Genomic DNA, 17,088 nt, shown 5'->3' on the forward strand with positions numbered 1-17,088 from the left:
GCTGGTAGTTTCGAACCGCTGACCTTAAGGTTCGCAGCCCGATTCGTAAACACTACGCTACCACTTAACAGTGAAAGACTGAATAATTTCTTCTAAGATCAAGAATAAGGCAAAAATGTCTTCCCTCACCATGGTTACTCAATATTGTGCTGCAGATTCTAATCACAGCAATAATCTAAGAAAATAATAAATCAAAGCAACAAATTGGATAGGAAGAAGTAAAGTGCCTTTATTTACCAATGACAAATTTACCAATGACATAATGAAATCTACAAGAAGCTACCAGAAATAATAAGTGAAAATAAGAAAGAAAAAATAAATCAAAGCAACAAATTGGATAGGAAGAAGTAAAGTGCCTTTATATACCAATGACATATTTACCAATGACACAATGAAATCTACAAAAAGCTACTAGAAATAAGTGAATTTAGCAAGACTGCAGAATGCAAAGTCAACTTATAAAAATAAATTGCATGTCTATATATTAGCAATGAATAACAGGATATTGAAAACAATTAATTCCACTTTTAGTAACATCAGAAAGTCATTAAATACTTAAGGATGAACTTGGTAAAAAAAAATAATAAAAAGTACAAGATTCAGACACTGAAAATTACAACACTGAAATTAAAGAAAACCTAAATAAATATATGCCATGTTTATGGGTCAGAAAATTCTGTATATGATTAAGATATTAATTCTTGCCACATTTATTTATACATTGAATGTAATCTCAATCAAAATTCCAAGTATTTTTTAAAAGACATCACCAAGATGGTTCTAAAATGTATATAAAAATTCATAGAACTAATAGTCAAAAGAACTTGGAAAAGGAAGTACACAGTTGAAAGACATATACTACACTACACTACACTATTGCTATTTTGCTGTTAAGTACCAGTTCTGACTCATAGCGACTTCTATAGGATTTCTGAGGCTTTAAATTTTCACTGGAGAAGAAAGCCTCATCTTTCTCCCATGGAATGACTGGCAGGCTCAAACCACGCACCCTGTGATTTGTAGTCCAGTGCTTATTGTACACTATTTTACAACTTACTATAAAGTCATAGTAATAAAAACAGTGTGGTACGACATAAGATAGCTACATACATCAATGGAAGAAAGTAAGAGTCCAGAAGTAGACCCACATATATTACTTTTTACAAAACTCCTAGGACAATTCAATGGCAAAAGGATTCATCTTTTCATCAAATGGTGTTGGAACAACTGAATAATCACATGCCATAAATAATGAATAGTCACTGTTGCCTCACACCGTAAACAAAAATTAACTTGAAATGGATCACAGACCTAGAAGTAAGAGGTTAAAACTATGAAACTCCTTGAAGAAAACAAGTGACCTTGGATTTGGCAAAGATTTCTTAAATATGACACACAAAAAACTAAAGCAATATAAGAAAACTTTCAATAAACTGATTTTATCAAAATCAAAAACTTGGCTCTGCAAAAGATAGTTTTATGAAAATGAAAAGTGTTACAACTATACCTACTACTGTCCAGTTGATTCCAACTCATGGTGACCCCACAGGACATAGAAGAACTGCCCATAGGGCTTCCAAGTCTTTTAGGAAGCAAACTGCCACATCTTTCTCCCACAGAGCAGCTGGTGGGCTCAAACCACCAACCTTCTGGTTAGCAGCTGAGTGCTTTAGCCACTGGAGCTTCTAACAAAAGTTGTAGATTGGGAGAAAATACTTCTAAGACATATATCTAATACACAGTGTATATCTAGAATATATACTTTATGACTTAATAGCATTGCCATCGAAACAAACTTTCAAAGTTTGAAATAAAGTGTTTCAAAACTTGAAATGAAATTTTAAAACACTTGTAATCCCCTTTGGATAGTTCTCCATCTCTTTGGTTTCATTCTACTCTTCTCTGTCCTACAGGCTATGAGCATATTCTACTTTTATCACTGTGCTTTCTTGCGCAAAACGGGCAAATGTAAACAAAAAAGAACATTGCAAATGAAAAATAAGACCAGGAAAAGAGGTTTAAATTAACATCATTTGTCATTATTGTTGTGAAGTGCTGTGGATTGGTCCCAACTCATAAAGTCCTTATATAGGGCTTCCAAGGCTATGTATCTTTTGGTGAGCAGAAAGCTTCACCTTTCTCCCATGGAGCAGCTAGTGGGCTCGAACCACCAACCTCGTGGTTTGTAGTCCATTGCTTACCCTATGGAGCCACTGCGCTCTCATTTGTCATTAGAACCACAATGAGATAATACTACATACCCATTAACATAGCTAAAATTAAAAAGATCAACCATGTCATGTTGTGGCACTGTGGGTTAACGCAGTGGACTGCAAAGTCAGTTTGAACTGCAAGGTTGGTGGTTCAAGCTCACCAAATGCTCCTCGGATACCCAATACAGGGTTGCTCTGGGTCAGAAGAGACTTGACGGCACAACAACGAAAGTTTCACAGACTGCGTTATTGTATGCCTTCAAATTCCAACTCACAGTGACCTTGTACAGGATTTCCAAGGCTGTAAATCTTGATGAGAATAGAAAGCCTCATCTTTCTCCTGCAGAGTGGCTGGTGGATTTAAACTCACTACACCACTACTGCTCCCAAACACTGCTGCTGCTGCCTGTCACTGAGTCAGTTACAACTCATAGCCACACTGTATAGGATTTCCGAGGCTGTAAATCTTTATGGGAGCAGAAAGCTTCATCTTTCTCCACAGAGAGGCTGGTAAATTTGAACTGCTGAACTTGTGGTTAGCATCTCAAAATATAGCCATATGGTACCATATACTGCTAATGAGAATATCAAATAGTATAACCACTTCGGAAAACAGTTAGACAATTTATTAAAAAGTTGTTAACCTTCACCAACCATTCCACACCTAGGTATTTACCCAGGAGAAATGAAAGCATGTGTCCACACAAAAACCTGTACATAAATGTTTCTAGCAGTCAAAAACTAGAAACACAAGTAATAATCAACAGGTGAATGCATAAGCAAATTGCAGTATATTCATACAATGGAATACTGTTGTTGTTCAGTGCCATTTGGGCAGTTACCACTTGCAGTGACCAACTTATGTACAATAGAATGAAGCGCTGCCCATTCTTACCTAATCCTCTGACATCATCATAGTAATTGCTATGCTTGGGCCACTGTGTCAATCCATCTCATTGAGAGGCTTCCTCTTTATCATTGACTTTACCAAACACCATACTCTTTTCCAGGGACTGTTCCCTTCTGATAACCTGTCTAAAGTACATGACACAAAATCTAACCATCCTCCCTTCTAAGGACCATTTTGGCTGTACACATCTACCAAGACACATTTATTTGTTGTTCTGGCAGTACATGGTATATTCAATACTCTGCCAACACCACAATTCAAAGGCATCAGTTCTTTTTCAGTCTTCCTTTTTCATTGTCCAGCTTTCACATACATATGAGGTGATATGAAAATACCATGGCTTCAGTCAGGAGCGTCTTAGTCCTTTAAGTGACATCTTTGCTTTTTAAAACTTAAAGAGGTCTTTTGCAGCAGATTTCCCCAGTGCAAAACATGGTTTGATTTCTTGACTACAGCTTCCATGGGTGTTGAGTGTGGATCCAAATACAACTATTTCCTTGATGACTTCAATGTTTTCTCTGTTTATTGTGATGTTGCTAACTGATCCAGTTGCAAGGAATTTTGTTTTCTTTATGTTGAGTTATAATCCATACTTTAGACTATATTATTTGATCTTCATCAGCAACTGCCTCAAGTCCTCTTCGCTTTCAGCAAACAAGGTTATGTCACCTGCATATCGCAGGTTGCTTTGGGCCTTCCTCAAATCCTGATGTTGTGTTCTTCTTCATATAGTCCAGCTTCTCAGAATATCTCCTCAGCATACAGACTGAATAAGTATGGTGAAAGAACTCAACCCTGATGCACACCTTTCCTGATTTTAAAACACACAGTATTCCCTTGTTCTGTTCAAATGACTACCTCTTGGTCTATGTACAGGTATACAAGTACCACTGAGTATTATTAAGTGTTCTGAAATTTCCATTCTTCACACAGTAAAATAATTTCTGTCAGTAAAACACAAGTAAACATATTTCTGGTATTCTCTACTTTCAGTCAAAATCCATGTGGTTATCAACAAAGATATCTCTTATTCCATGTCCTCTTCTGAAACCAGCTTGAATTTCTGTAGCCATTTTTAAATTATCTTCAGCAAAATTTTACTTGCATATGTTATTAATGGTAGTTTAAAAATGTCCATATTCTGTTGGATCCTCTTTCTTTGGGTCGGTTGACTATATAGTTGGCCTTCCATATTTCTTGGCAGAGATGAGTGAGCACTTCCAGCACTGCATTTGTTTATTGAAACATTTCAAATGTCATTGTGCGAATTCCTGGAGACTTGTTTTTTTGCCAATGTCTTCAGTGTAGCTTGGAGTGTTATTCCTTTAATACCATCAGTTCTTGATAATACGCTACCTCCTGAAATGTTTGGATGTTGACCAATTTTTGTTGGTAAAGTGACTCTGTTTATTTCTCTAATCTTCTTTTGATGACTCTGGTGTTAGTCAACAGTTTACCCATAGAACACTTCAGTGTTTCAAGTTGAGACTTGAATTTTTTCTTCAGCTCTTCCAGATTAAGAAATGTCAAAAATGTTCTTTCTCTTAGTTTTCTACCTCAGGTCTTTGTACATTTCATTATAAAATTTTACTTTGTCTTCTCCAGCTGTCCTTTGAAATCATCTGTTGAGCTCGTTGTTTCATCACTGCTTCTGTTCACTTTAATTACTCTATGTTCAAGGGTAGGTTTCAGAGTCTCTTCTGACATCCATTTTGGTCTTTCTGCCTTGTCTTTTTGTTCATATGCAAATTTAAGTTGATGCTGAACAAAATTAAAACAAGTCCACAAGTGTCAAAAAATAAATAATAACCTTGAGTGTACCCACTCCTCAACTTCTGACAAGGTTAGTTTCCAAAGATCTTACCTTAAGCAAAATCAATATTATGTGAGAGTTGGGGTGTAAGGGGCTGTGCCCCATCTTCAGTACCAGTCAAAATGCTAGTCAGGCATTCTTGTTGAATCTCAGGAAGCATGTGGTACAAAAGCCCCTCTTTCCCCACCATACTTTCACCACTACCAAGGAAACCTCAGGGGTCAGGGAAAGTAGTGGTCAGATATTGGCTGCCACCTTGCATCGTCTGTCCTGGGCAAGGACTCTGCTCATCCTCCATCTTCCCTGACCCAGCAGCCCCACCCTCAGCATCAGCCTCCCCAGCACCTTCAGGCTCCTGCCCAGTCTTTCTGCTGCCTGCCCCAGACATGGCATAATCCTGATGTCCCTGCACTCTTCCAGGTTAGACTGAGATATCATGGACAACTTGGAGAAGGTGTCTCATAGCCAGTTGCCTGCCATCCCTTATAGGACCCTGTTGTTACTAAGGCCTCTGGTATACCATTTGGGATGGCCTATGAAAAATACCCTGCACCCTGCCATGGTTCTGAGCAGAGCTGATGTCACTGAAGGCACTGCCCAAGAATTTCTGCATCAAAGCTGTCATAAATGAAAAATGTCAGCTAACAAGATAGCCAATAGTAGAGTAGGTGTATACAGCCCCTGAATTTAGAGATCATGTCAAGAAAAGATTTGAAACATCGAACACTAATGACCGAAGGAAGAACAGACATTGTGGGATGACATGAAGGATATCACACATGAAGAAAACAAAAGATCACTCATAAGACAGGAAAGAAAAAATGGGAAACTACTCACCAATAAAATGAAATAATTTACTGATACATGAAACAAACAGTGATAAAATACAAAATTGAGTTACCAAGGGGTATAAAAAAAAATCTAACATGATGGGTATGTTCATTATTTTTATTTCAGTGATGATTTTAAGAGTGTAAACATATGTCCAACTTCATACTGTAAACTTCAAATATATACATTTTATTTTATGTCAATGACACCTCACTAAGACTATATATACATTTTTAAACTTACAGAAAAAAGTCCTCTTCTTCATCTGAATCATCTTCCAAAAGATTTCTCTGTTAAAAGAAGAAAAAGACTTGAGTTTTCAGATTCAGAGGGCTTGCAAACTGCCAGAAAGGAATAAGGAAACAAGTCCTATCTTGGTGAACTGTCTTAACTCCAAGCTTCCAGACAGAGGGACGAATGATTACTTATGCTTCACTGCTAGTTAAAAGACTGTGAAACAATATGTACAGACTTTCCAGAAAAGGCTTATAATTACATAATTCCTGAAACTGACTGAAAGGTAGAAAGGTCATTGAAGCGAGCTGTGGGAGTTAGAAAATGCAGGAACTCAGGAGGAACTAGTCCCATCTCCTTCCTCCTGCCGTCCATTCTCTCTGTATCAGCAGAATCTAATAAGACAAAGGAAGGACAGGGTTTGTAAGGCTCAACTCCAACATCAGAGAGAAAAATACAGAAGACTTGGAGCTAAAACACAAGAGCTTAACAATTAGCACAGTCCACCTTCTGCGCATCTCATTAGAACTTCCAAACAAAAACAACTTTTTAACTTTGCCTTATAACATACAAGTATTCTCTTTAAAATGAAGATAATCTCACCCTCTTTCCAAAAGGGGGAGGAGCAAATTTCCAAAAGGAGGCTAAATAAAAGGAAAAAACAAACATCTCATATACTCAAGAACTCATGTACTGCCTGGTGTAGGCAGGAAAACGACCCCAAAAGATGTCTATGTCCTAGCCCCTGAAATCTGTGACTACATTACCTTGCAAGGAAAAAGAGACTTTGCAAATGTGATTAAGAATCTTGAAGTGGTAAGAGCATTATAGATGATACAAGTGAGTCCAATATAATCAAATGTCCTTATAAGAGGGAGCCGGGAGATGTTTATCCCACTGGTTTTGAAGATGGAGGAAAGAAGCCAAACCACGGAATGCAAGTGATCTCTAGAATCTAGATTAGGCAAACAACAGGTTGTCCCCTAGAGCCCCAGAAAAAATATGTTCTAACTCATTAGACCCATTTTCTATTGCTGACCACCAGAAGTGTAAGATAAGGCACTTGTGTTATTTAAGTCACTAAGTTTGTGGTAATCTGTTACAGTAGCAATAAGAAATGAAAATACCACCCATGTACCTTTTCTGAGGAAATTACCCAAGGCATTACACTAGCTAAAAAGAAAACGAAATCAGAGCAAAAATCTTAAGACAGAGATTCATGCTTTCAATGAATCTAATAGAATCTAATACTTGAATCTAAATGCATGATGATAATGTGATTGTGAACTGTAACTTACAGCTATAGAAAGGAAAAAAAAGGCATATTGTAAGAAAAAGTTTAAAAAGAGCATAAAGTTTTTTCTAACAAAACCCAGGAACTGGAAATGGAAGAGTGAAATGAGGAAGTCAAGTCAAAGCATAGTAACATGCTTATCTTGATGGGGGAGGGGAGATGACAGCGGGTAGGCATAGGGCTAAACAAAGAAGTAAACTAATGGGGAGGGGCATACTTTTTAGTATGATGACACAGATCACAGACAAACATTATTGTTAAAACATAAAGTTAACCAACAGCAAAAGGGGCTCTGGTAGCGCAGTGGTTACGAGCTGGGCAGCTAACCTCAAAGTCAGCAATCTGAGGCTACTTGAGGTTCTGCGGGAGAAAGATGAAGCTTTCTGCTCCCATATAGATTTACAGCTTCAGAAACCCTATGCAGGGTCACTATGAGTTGGAACCGACTCCACAGTACAGCATCACTATGCCTTCAGGACCTCTGGAGTCCTAATGTGGTGCTATGGGTTTATGTGCTGCTGGACTGCAAAGTTGGTTTGATTGTAAGGTCAGCAGTTCAAGTTCACCAGCTGCTCCACAGAAACCCTATATAGGATTGCTATGGGTCGACAACATTTAACAACAACAATAACAATAGACAGGAAGGAAGTACAATTCCTACATTGCCTAGGGATGCTGGGATTAGGTAGAGTGTAGAAGAAAAATAATCCAGCAAACTAAGCAAGGAACTTAAAAGTAAGGAAAAACAAAAAGAAATATAATAAATATTATTGTACCTCTGGGCAATAACTAATACATGATATATAGTAAAGGGTTTTAAAAAATGAACAGATGTACTCAATATTCATTTAAAAAATATTTTTGAACATCTTTTATGTACTGAGCACTGTTCTAAGTACACTGTTAAAGCGCACACAGCTTTTAATAAGATAGAAAAATATTTGACAAGCTCTCATAGAAAAAATATTTAACAGGGATAAATGCCATGTACACAATGAAAACAGTGATGGCACAAAAGTGACCAAGTGACTACATGAGATTAGGCTTCATGGAAATTTACTCTGAGGAGGGGAAACAAGGAGCAGCCAAACAAAGATCAGGATGGACAGCTTTCACTGCCTGCAGAGGGACCAGTTAGTACAGAAAAAGTCCGAATGTCATAGTTATCACAATTAAGCATAAAGAGTTTCAATGCTAAGGAGCTCTGGTAGCATAGTGGTTATGAATTGGGCTGCGAACCGCAAGGTCAGCAGTTCGAAACTACCAGCTGTTCTGTGGGAGAAAGATGAGGCTTTCTGCTCCTGTAAAGATTAACAGCCTTGGAAACCCGGTACAGGGTCGCTATGAGTCGGAACTGACTCCACGGCATACAGCAACAGCAACAACCCAGAAGCCTTAAATAACATGTTTCAAGGACTTGATTACATAAAAATTTACAATGTAAAGAACAAAAGATGCTATAAACAAAGTTAAAAGGCAAGCAATAGACTGGGAAAAACCATCTGCAACACACATTCAGACAAAAGAATCTGTATTCTATAAAGAGCTTGGCAAATCAGTAAGAAAAAGAGATACCATAGAAAAATATGCAAAGGATAGGATATGGGTGGGGAACATCCAGCCCAGGGGCCTGTTCTGGCCCTGCCAAGACAACCACTGTCCCATACATCACAATGCTGTTGTTGTTGTTAGGTGCCCACTGAGTTGGTTCCGACTCATAGTAACCCTGTGTAGGGTTTCCAAGGAGTGGTTGATGGATTTGAACTGGCACTCTGAGATTCAAATTGACCTTGCGGTCCAGTGCATTTTCCTGCAACGCTACACCAGAACTCCAGGCATCACATTGCTCTTGTTGCGTTAAGTGCTGTTGAGTAGGTTCTGGCTCACAGTGACCCTGTATGGGTTTCCAAGGAGCAGCTGATAAGCTTGAACCATTGACCTTGCCATTCAAACTGACTTTGCAGTCCAGGGCATTAACCCACAGTGCCACACCAGGACTCCAGCCTTTACATTTGTTGGTAAGTGCTGTAGAGTCATTTCTGATGACTTAACAACAGTTATTGTTGTTAAGTGCTGTTGAGTCGATTCCGACCCATAGTGACTCTGTATAGAGTGTCTGAGGAGCAGCTGATAAGCTTGAAACACCGACCCTGTGATTCAAATGACCTTCTAGTCCAGCACATTAACCCCCAGTGCCACACACGTTAGGGGTGATTTAATGAAATGTTTGACCAAATATAGCAGGCTAATTTTTAAGTTGATAATTCTGTATGGCCCACAAATGATGTTATACATTTTGGCAGAAAAAAAGATTCCCCACCTCTGAATTAGATGATTCTCAGTAGTCAAGGACATAGCCAATGATCATGTGAAAAGATGTTCAAAATCAGTAATAATCAGGGAAATACGTGAATTTCCCTGAAAGTCATTCTCTCAACAGTACTTCTTAAGTGATAGTCTAGATGAAAAGTGTAACAATCACTACATTTCTGATGCAATTCATGTAGCTTACTTAGAGACTGATGATACTAAAGATAAGGTGTGTTTAATGCACTGGACTGCAAAGTTGGTTTAAGTCACAAGGTTGGTGATTCAAGCTCACCAGCTACTCCTTGGAAACCCTATACATAGTCGCTATGGGTAGGAACCAACTCAACAGCACTTAACAACAACACTGAGACATACACCATGAAAACCAATACCTTTTCATCCATTCATGCAACAAATTAGAAGAGGTTTTAAAAAGCTCATAGAAAAAGGAAATTAAATGTAATTTTCCCACTAACTTTTTCAAGTCCCCTCATATGGGTCCTAGGAATACAATGTCAAAGTGTATGGGAACACTGTGAGATACCACTTCATAACCATGAAGACAGGCACAATCAAAAAGAAAATTAATACCAAGTGTTGGCAGGATGTGGAAACTTTGAACTCTCATATATCGTTAGTTGGAATGTAAAATGGTACACTTTGGAAAACAATTTGGCAGTTCTTCAAAAAGTTAACACAGAATTCCTATAACATTTAGCAAGTTAATTCCTAAGTACATATCCAAGAGAAATGAAAGCATGTGTCATACAAAAACTTGTATATGAATGTTAACAGTGCCATTATTCATAACAGATGAAATATGTCATCAACTCTAAATGCCCATCAATTGATGAATGGATTTAAAAAAATGGCATATCCATAGATTGGAATAGTACTTGGCAATAAAATGGAATGATATTCTAGAACATGCTATAACACTGAATGAACCCTGAAAACATTATGCTAAGTGAAAGATGCCAGTCACAAAAGATGACATACGATATGAATTTATTTAGATAAAATGGAATCCATGTTATGTGATGGTTTACATGAAGTGTCTAGAAGAGACAGATCCATAGATCTGTGGTTGTCTAGGGCCGAGGGGGACACAGAAAGTAAGAGCATGACTACTAAAAGTTCATCATTTCTTTTGGGGGTGATGAAAAGATTCTAAAATTGACGTAGTAACAGTTGTACATCTCTGTGAATATACTCATCATTGTTGTTTAGTGCTGTCAAGTCAGGTCTGACTAATAGTGACCCTGTACAGGGTTTCTGAGGCTTTAAATCTTTACAGGACCAAAAGGCCTCATCTTTCTCCAGTGGAGCAGCTAGTGGATTTGAACTGTCAACCTTAGTTAGCAGCCCAGTGCTTGTCCTACAGTGACACCAGAGCTCATGTGAGTCTATTTAATAACGGTGACTTATACACTTTAAATAGGTGAATTGTATGGTATGTGAACTATATTTCAACAAAGTCGTTACAAAAGACAAATATCAAAGAAAAGAGAAGCAAAATATTTCAAAAATGTGAACTAACTTATAAATTAGAATGAGCTATCAAGCTTGATAAATTGATAAACATTCCAAAAGTAGGTCTCTTTAAAATAAACTGCCAACTTTTTTCAGTGGTGGTACCCAATATCCTTTTTTTTTTTACAATAAATTCTGGAAGTAATCAACCCATACTATAAATGCAAAGTGTTACAGTTATAATCTTAGTAGTGGAGTTAATTTAGGACTGTTCATGGTATAATTTGAAGCATATACATAAAGCTTATTTAAAATAACTTAGAAGGATTTAATCTACTGGTAGATTCTAACTACTTTCTAAAAAAAAAAATCAAAATTTTTAAGTGTCAGAATAAGGGAAGACAAATGTTAACCATACTATACTCAACTATATTTCTGATACCACATATGATGTTGTATAGAGAGGAAAATCCGAAGCTCTGAGGCTATGCAAAAAGGAACATGTGAAATGAAGAGAAGCACTGTAAGTTCTCTAAGGGCATAGAACCTTCCTTCCAGTTCCTAAGCACATCACCTGCCACATGGAATCTAGTCAGTAAATATTTGTTGGATGAATGAGTAAATAAATGGATGTTTAGAAGAAAGGAGTGAAGGGTTTCAGAATACTGGGTAAAAAGGTCTAAGAGCATTAATTCCTTCACTCAGCAAATATTTATTGAGCGTTATCCTAAAAATAACCTATCTAGAACATTCAGATCAAATGTCTTCTCCCGAAATGCTACATAATTTATAGATTTATACATACTTGTAAAAACTGTTCCTGAATAAACTAGAAATTAAGACACCATATAAAAGATATTCTGTACTCTGAGACAATTACAGGATCAAAGTCCTTGACATGAAATTCCAAAATTTAAAAAGTTCTGAAAACCTAAAGTTTGGTACCAAAATTCATTTGGAGGGAAAACTGACCTGAATTGATGTCTATAGGATAAGTACTGGACTGCAAACCACACGGTCAGTGGTAAGAACCCACCAACCGTTCCACAGGAGCAAGATGGGGTTTCCTGCTCACACAAAGATGTACATACAGCCTTGGAAACCCTATATAGGATTGCTGAGTTGGTACTGACTCAATGGTACTTTAACAACAGCAACAACAATTTAGCTAATGCTTAAAATAATCATACATATCACTGAGCAATATTAATGTGTTTGATTTCAAGGTGCTACCCAAGTCCTGGGGAGTCCTGGTGTGGTGCTGTGGGTTAATACGCTGGACTGTAAGCTCACTAGCTGCATCTCGGAAACCCTATACAGGGTTGCTATGAGTTGAAACCGACTCGGTGGCACTCAACAATAACAACAGCCCAAGTCCTGGAGCCCTGCTGGCACAGTGGCTAAATTCTTTGCTGTAACCAGAAGGTTCGAACTCACCAGCAGCTCTGCAGAAGAAGGATGTGGTAATCTGATTTCATAAAGATTTTACAATCTTGGAAACTAGACATCCAAGTTCTCCTATGCCCAAGGAGTCATTCTAAGTTGGAACTGACACTACAGCAATAAATTTGGGATTTGGTTACCCGAGTTCCCAAAAAGTTATGACATGATATGTACTTAATGACCTTTCTAAAATCTAAAAAGTTCTGAATAAGATATTGCATGTATGTATAACAAACATTTCGTTGAAAGACTTGGTAGCTAATGGAAGTAGAATTCAATGAGCTATTAATCTAAGTAACATACACGTCCCTTAATATGTTTACTATGAAGAAAACAAATAGGATTAAAATACAGAATGAAAACATATGCTGGATCTTTCTCAAGTTTAAGATTCTGAACTTACCCTTTCACTTTTCACAGAACCAGTGACATCATCGTCATTTAGGTGGCGTTTGAACTTGGGGGGCATAATTTTTTACCCACGAAGTAGTCTTCTACTTCCCAGGAGAATAAGATTTCACCACCTTAAAGAGAAAACATCATTTCATCAAGTTTGAGATGTTTGGGTATATGACAAACTACTTAAAACAGCCTATAGGATTCAGTATGACGGGACCACCCTCACTTTTCTGACTCTGCCCTCTCCCCGCTCACTTGTTCTGCTTCAGCGACCCTGGTCTCCATGCTTGGCTTCAACAAGTAAGAAATAGCTAAAACCATGAGTAACATACGTACAAAATGAAAGAACAGATAGTCCCAGAGAGGTGGCTATGGAAATGAAATATACTGGCTCTAAGATGTAACCTGGAGTCAGAAAATAGTACAACACTTAGTTCTTCAGCATTGTCACTTAAACAGTGGCTCATTTTCCTCATGGATACAATCGCTATTTTTAGACTTCTGCATGCAGTTGGGATGGTCAGATCAGAAAAAACATGCAAAAATGTTCTGCAAACTGTGACATTCAATTACATGGCAAACTACTAAATTCTCCATGAAAAGGGCTGAGTATGGTAATTACTGGGTTAAATAAAGTCAGTTTTCTTTGCTATAGAACTTCTCACACCTTTTTGTATGTTAATACGCATTTTGACTTTCAGGAAAAATGCCTAAATATGCAACATACCAAGGTCAGTTTGAATGGAAAGGTCACAGGTTCAAGTTCACTGGCAGCAACTCAGAAACCCTATATAGGGTTGCTATGAGTCAGAACCGACTAGACTAGATGGCGCTTAACAACAATAACCCAAGTTGAGAAAAAGTTGTCCTAAGCAAATAGGAAGAGTCCTGGTGTGGCGCTGTGGGCACTGCGCTGCAAAGTCGGTGTGAACCACAAGGTTAGCAGTTCAAGTTCACCAGCAGTTCTTTGGAAATCCTATACAGGGTTACTATGGGTTGGAGATGACTTGAGGACTTGACAGGTACTTAATAACACCACAAAGAAAATAGGAAGTTTAAGAATCTGGATTAGAATATGAATGAGGACTAGCTAAAGTGTGATTAATGCATTAGACTGCAAAGTTAGTCTGAACTGCAAAGTTGGTGGTTCAAGTTCACAAGCTGCTCCTCGGAAAACCTACACAGGGTTGCTGTTGGTCGGAACCAATTTGATGGCACTTACCAACAACAACAAAAGTGTACTGAAGAGTCCTGGTGCAGTGCTGTAGGTTAACGTGCTGGACCACAAAGTCAGTTTGAACCACAAGGTTGGTGGTTCAAACTCACCAGCAGCTCCTTGGAAACCCTAAACAGGAACCAACTCAATGGCACTTAACAACAACAGCAACAAAGTATACTGTATATTTTATTAATTCTGTGTTGTGTCAGGCACTATGCTCAGTGATTTACACACACTTTCTTTTAATCCATCCATCTCCTTTGAAGTAGACAATAGAAACTAAAGGAATACAAAGTCTCAGTAAAAATAAATAACACTGTTGTCATTTAACTCGTTTAAATAGCAGAAACATAAGCCTAAACCAATCAATGGCTGTGCATTATCAATTTCATTATTTATTCAATCAGTTACCCACTAGGTTATAAAATTCTTTTAGAAAGGCAGCCTTCCTTATAAGAATTCAGTAGCCCTCAAAAAAGGTTCCACAAGGACAAACACCTCTAAGATCTTTAAACGTTATTAGGATCAGTTTCACAAACCAAAGATAGTATTTTAATCAGCTTCCTGTCAAAACAAATTGACACTTTTTTTTTTTTTTTTTGCTAAGATGTGGTTCCAAACCGGAAACATAACCACTTGAAACACAAAACAAACTTTCTAGAATTCCTCATTCCACAATATTTCTGTCACTACATCTGGGCATTTTATTCATCATACTTTGATTTTAGAATAATTCATTTCAGCAGAAATATTACAGAACATATGAAAAAACAAATGACAAAAGAAGTAACTGAAGTATTGTAATTGTTTCATATACATATGCAATATATATATCAGACATACATATCTGCACTTCATTTACATTTTTAATCCTTTGTAGGCTGCCTCAATAACCCAAAGCAAACAACAAGAAGATTTACATAACATCTTTATGAAATAATCTACAAGCTTAATGGTGAACAAACCCTATTTTCAGGTCCAATAATCCAAATACCAAGGAGCTCTGGTAGCGTAGTGGTTACGAATCGGGCTGTGAACCGCAAGGTCAGCAGTTCAAAACTTCCAGTTGTTCCGCGGGAGAAAGATGAGGCTTTCTGCTCCCGTAAAGATTTACAGCCTTGGAAACCCTGTACAGGGTCGCTATGAGTCTGAACCGACTCCACGGCACATAACAACAACAACAACAATCCAAATACCAGGCTCATGAAGGCAAAAAAAACAGTGTGTAACAAACAGAAAAGTCAATGGCAAAGCAGGAGACAGATTAATAGCTACACCAGAACAACTGATATATTTGTACCAAATAACTAGATGTGAACCATGCTCAGAAATTAGATTTGTAAATAAACTGCCTAAGATTTCAACTGCAAAACAGTGCATATGAATTAGGTGTTTTTATGACTAAGTACATATATAAGGAGCTCTAGAAGAGTAGTGGTTACGAATCAGGCTGTGAACCGCCAAGGTCAGCAGTTCGAAACTACCAGCTGTTCCGCGGGAGAAAGATGAGGCTTTCTGCTCCCGTAAAGATTTACAGCCTCGGAAACCCTGCACAGGTTCGCTATGAGACAGAACCGACTCCACGGCACATAACAACACATTTATAAACAGCAGTCCTGGCAGCACAGTGATTAAAGCGCTCTACTGTCCACCAGTTGCTTTGCAGGACAAAGATGTGGCAGCTTGCTTCTGTCCTACAGGCTCACTATGAGTCAGAATTGACCTCAAGGCTGTGAGTTCGGTTTGAGTTTCAATACGTAAATGAGAGTGTTCATGACCTATTTCAGCACGTGGATGGCAAGTCACTAAAAAGTGTCAAATCACCGTATGCTTTTTATGCCATCATATACATTAATATATGTATTTTTAAGGAGGTAGCAGGTTCTCTATTCAATGGTTTCATAGTAATATACTTCTAACCTGTTTCTTGCTTTTTGCAAAATGTATTAACATTTAACAAAAAGCTTGCATGAGGGCAGAAGGTTTCCTTTTCTGTTTCATTTTCCCTCTCTTCCTTCATTTCAGCAGTTTCACGGAAATAAAATGACTTGGAGGGACACAGCCTGGAGATGTTAGTAACAAAATGTGTCAAGTGTAATGATTCATACCACCATCCAGTCTTTAAAGACGCAGCAGGGTAAGCTCTCTTTCACCTGGACTATTAAAGAAACAGACCCATCCCCTCCAGCAAGCAGACCTGTCCACCCCTACACCCCATCTGACGCACCAGGCCAAGGCGCCCCGAACTCCAGCCTTCCTGCCCCAGGATACTCACTCACATTCCTGGTTGCCTCCCACTCTTTCCCTATCTTCCCCAGGGTAACCCTCAATTCCGATTCTTCTTCCACCTCAGGCACCCCCCATCCGCACATCCCTGTCCTAGCCTACCGTCCTCCTTGCACCCCCGTCCCAACTCCTCTGCTCTGGACCCAGCCCTTCCCAGCCGGGGCTCCCCGGACGCCCCCTAACCCCAGGCCAGCCGCAGGGCCCGACCGGACGTTGGGGGGAGGCGGGGCAGGGGCGTAGTCTCCGCTCTCTCCTAACACTAGCCCCTCCGGTCGGGATCCGGCTGGCGAAAGTACCTGTGGCTCCCGGGGAGCTCGGAGCAGCTCTCCAGGGCCGGCTGTGCTGGGTGGGCGGGGGGAGGAGCCGGAAGCAGGGAGGAAGACGGGGAGGGGGAAGACAGTGGGCACAGACCCAATGTCTGCCGCTCCGCAGCAGCTGCGCCCCCGGCTCATCGAACCGATCTGCGCTCCGCAGCCTGGCGCCAGGCGGAGGAGGCGGGGCCAGGACGTGAAGATCGTCGAGGGAGTCGATTCCGTTCTCCACTGTCTACGCGGCAGGACAGGTGACTGTCGACGCGAAATTCCGAAGCTCAGTTGTACTGTTCTCGAGGTTCCAGCTAGCACCGGGTGTGCGTGGAGAATGCTCGGGGGAGGTGTGGGGAGC

The 17,088-nt window shown here is 39.1% G+C and overlaps 1 protein-coding gene across 2 annotated transcripts in view; it reads right to left on the reverse strand.

Annotated features, from left to right (window-relative positions):
- VAMP4 (vesicle-associated membrane protein 4) overlaps positions 1 to 16,887 on the reverse strand; it is a 34,182-nt gene extending 17,295 nt beyond the window's left edge. Inside the window, exons 1-3 of one of the 2 annotated variants that reach the window (XM_006867040.1) lie at positions 16,722 to 16,806; positions 12,925 to 13,045; positions 6,011 to 6,057 (exon numbers count right to left, since the gene is read on the reverse strand). In XM_006867040.1, coding sequence (XP_006867102.1) covers positions 6,011 to 6,057; positions 12,925 to 12,990 — 113 coding nt within the window. In that variant the 5' untranslated portion in view covers positions 12,991 to 13,045; positions 16,722 to 16,806. Of the gene's footprint in view, positions 1 to 6,010; positions 6,058 to 12,924; positions 13,046 to 16,721 lie in introns of both variants that reach the window. The other variant, XM_006867041.1, reaches the window with a different exon arrangement.
- Positions 16,888 to 17,088: the final 201 nt, after the last annotated feature.

Source organism: Chrysochloris asiatica, unplaced genomic scaffold (genome assembly GCF_000296735.1).
Source record: "Chrysochloris asiatica unplaced genomic scaffold, ChrAsi1.0 scaffold00100, whole genome shotgun sequence".
Classification (NCBI taxonomy): Eukaryota; Metazoa; Chordata; class Mammalia; order Afrosoricida; family Chrysochloridae; genus Chrysochloris; species Chrysochloris asiatica.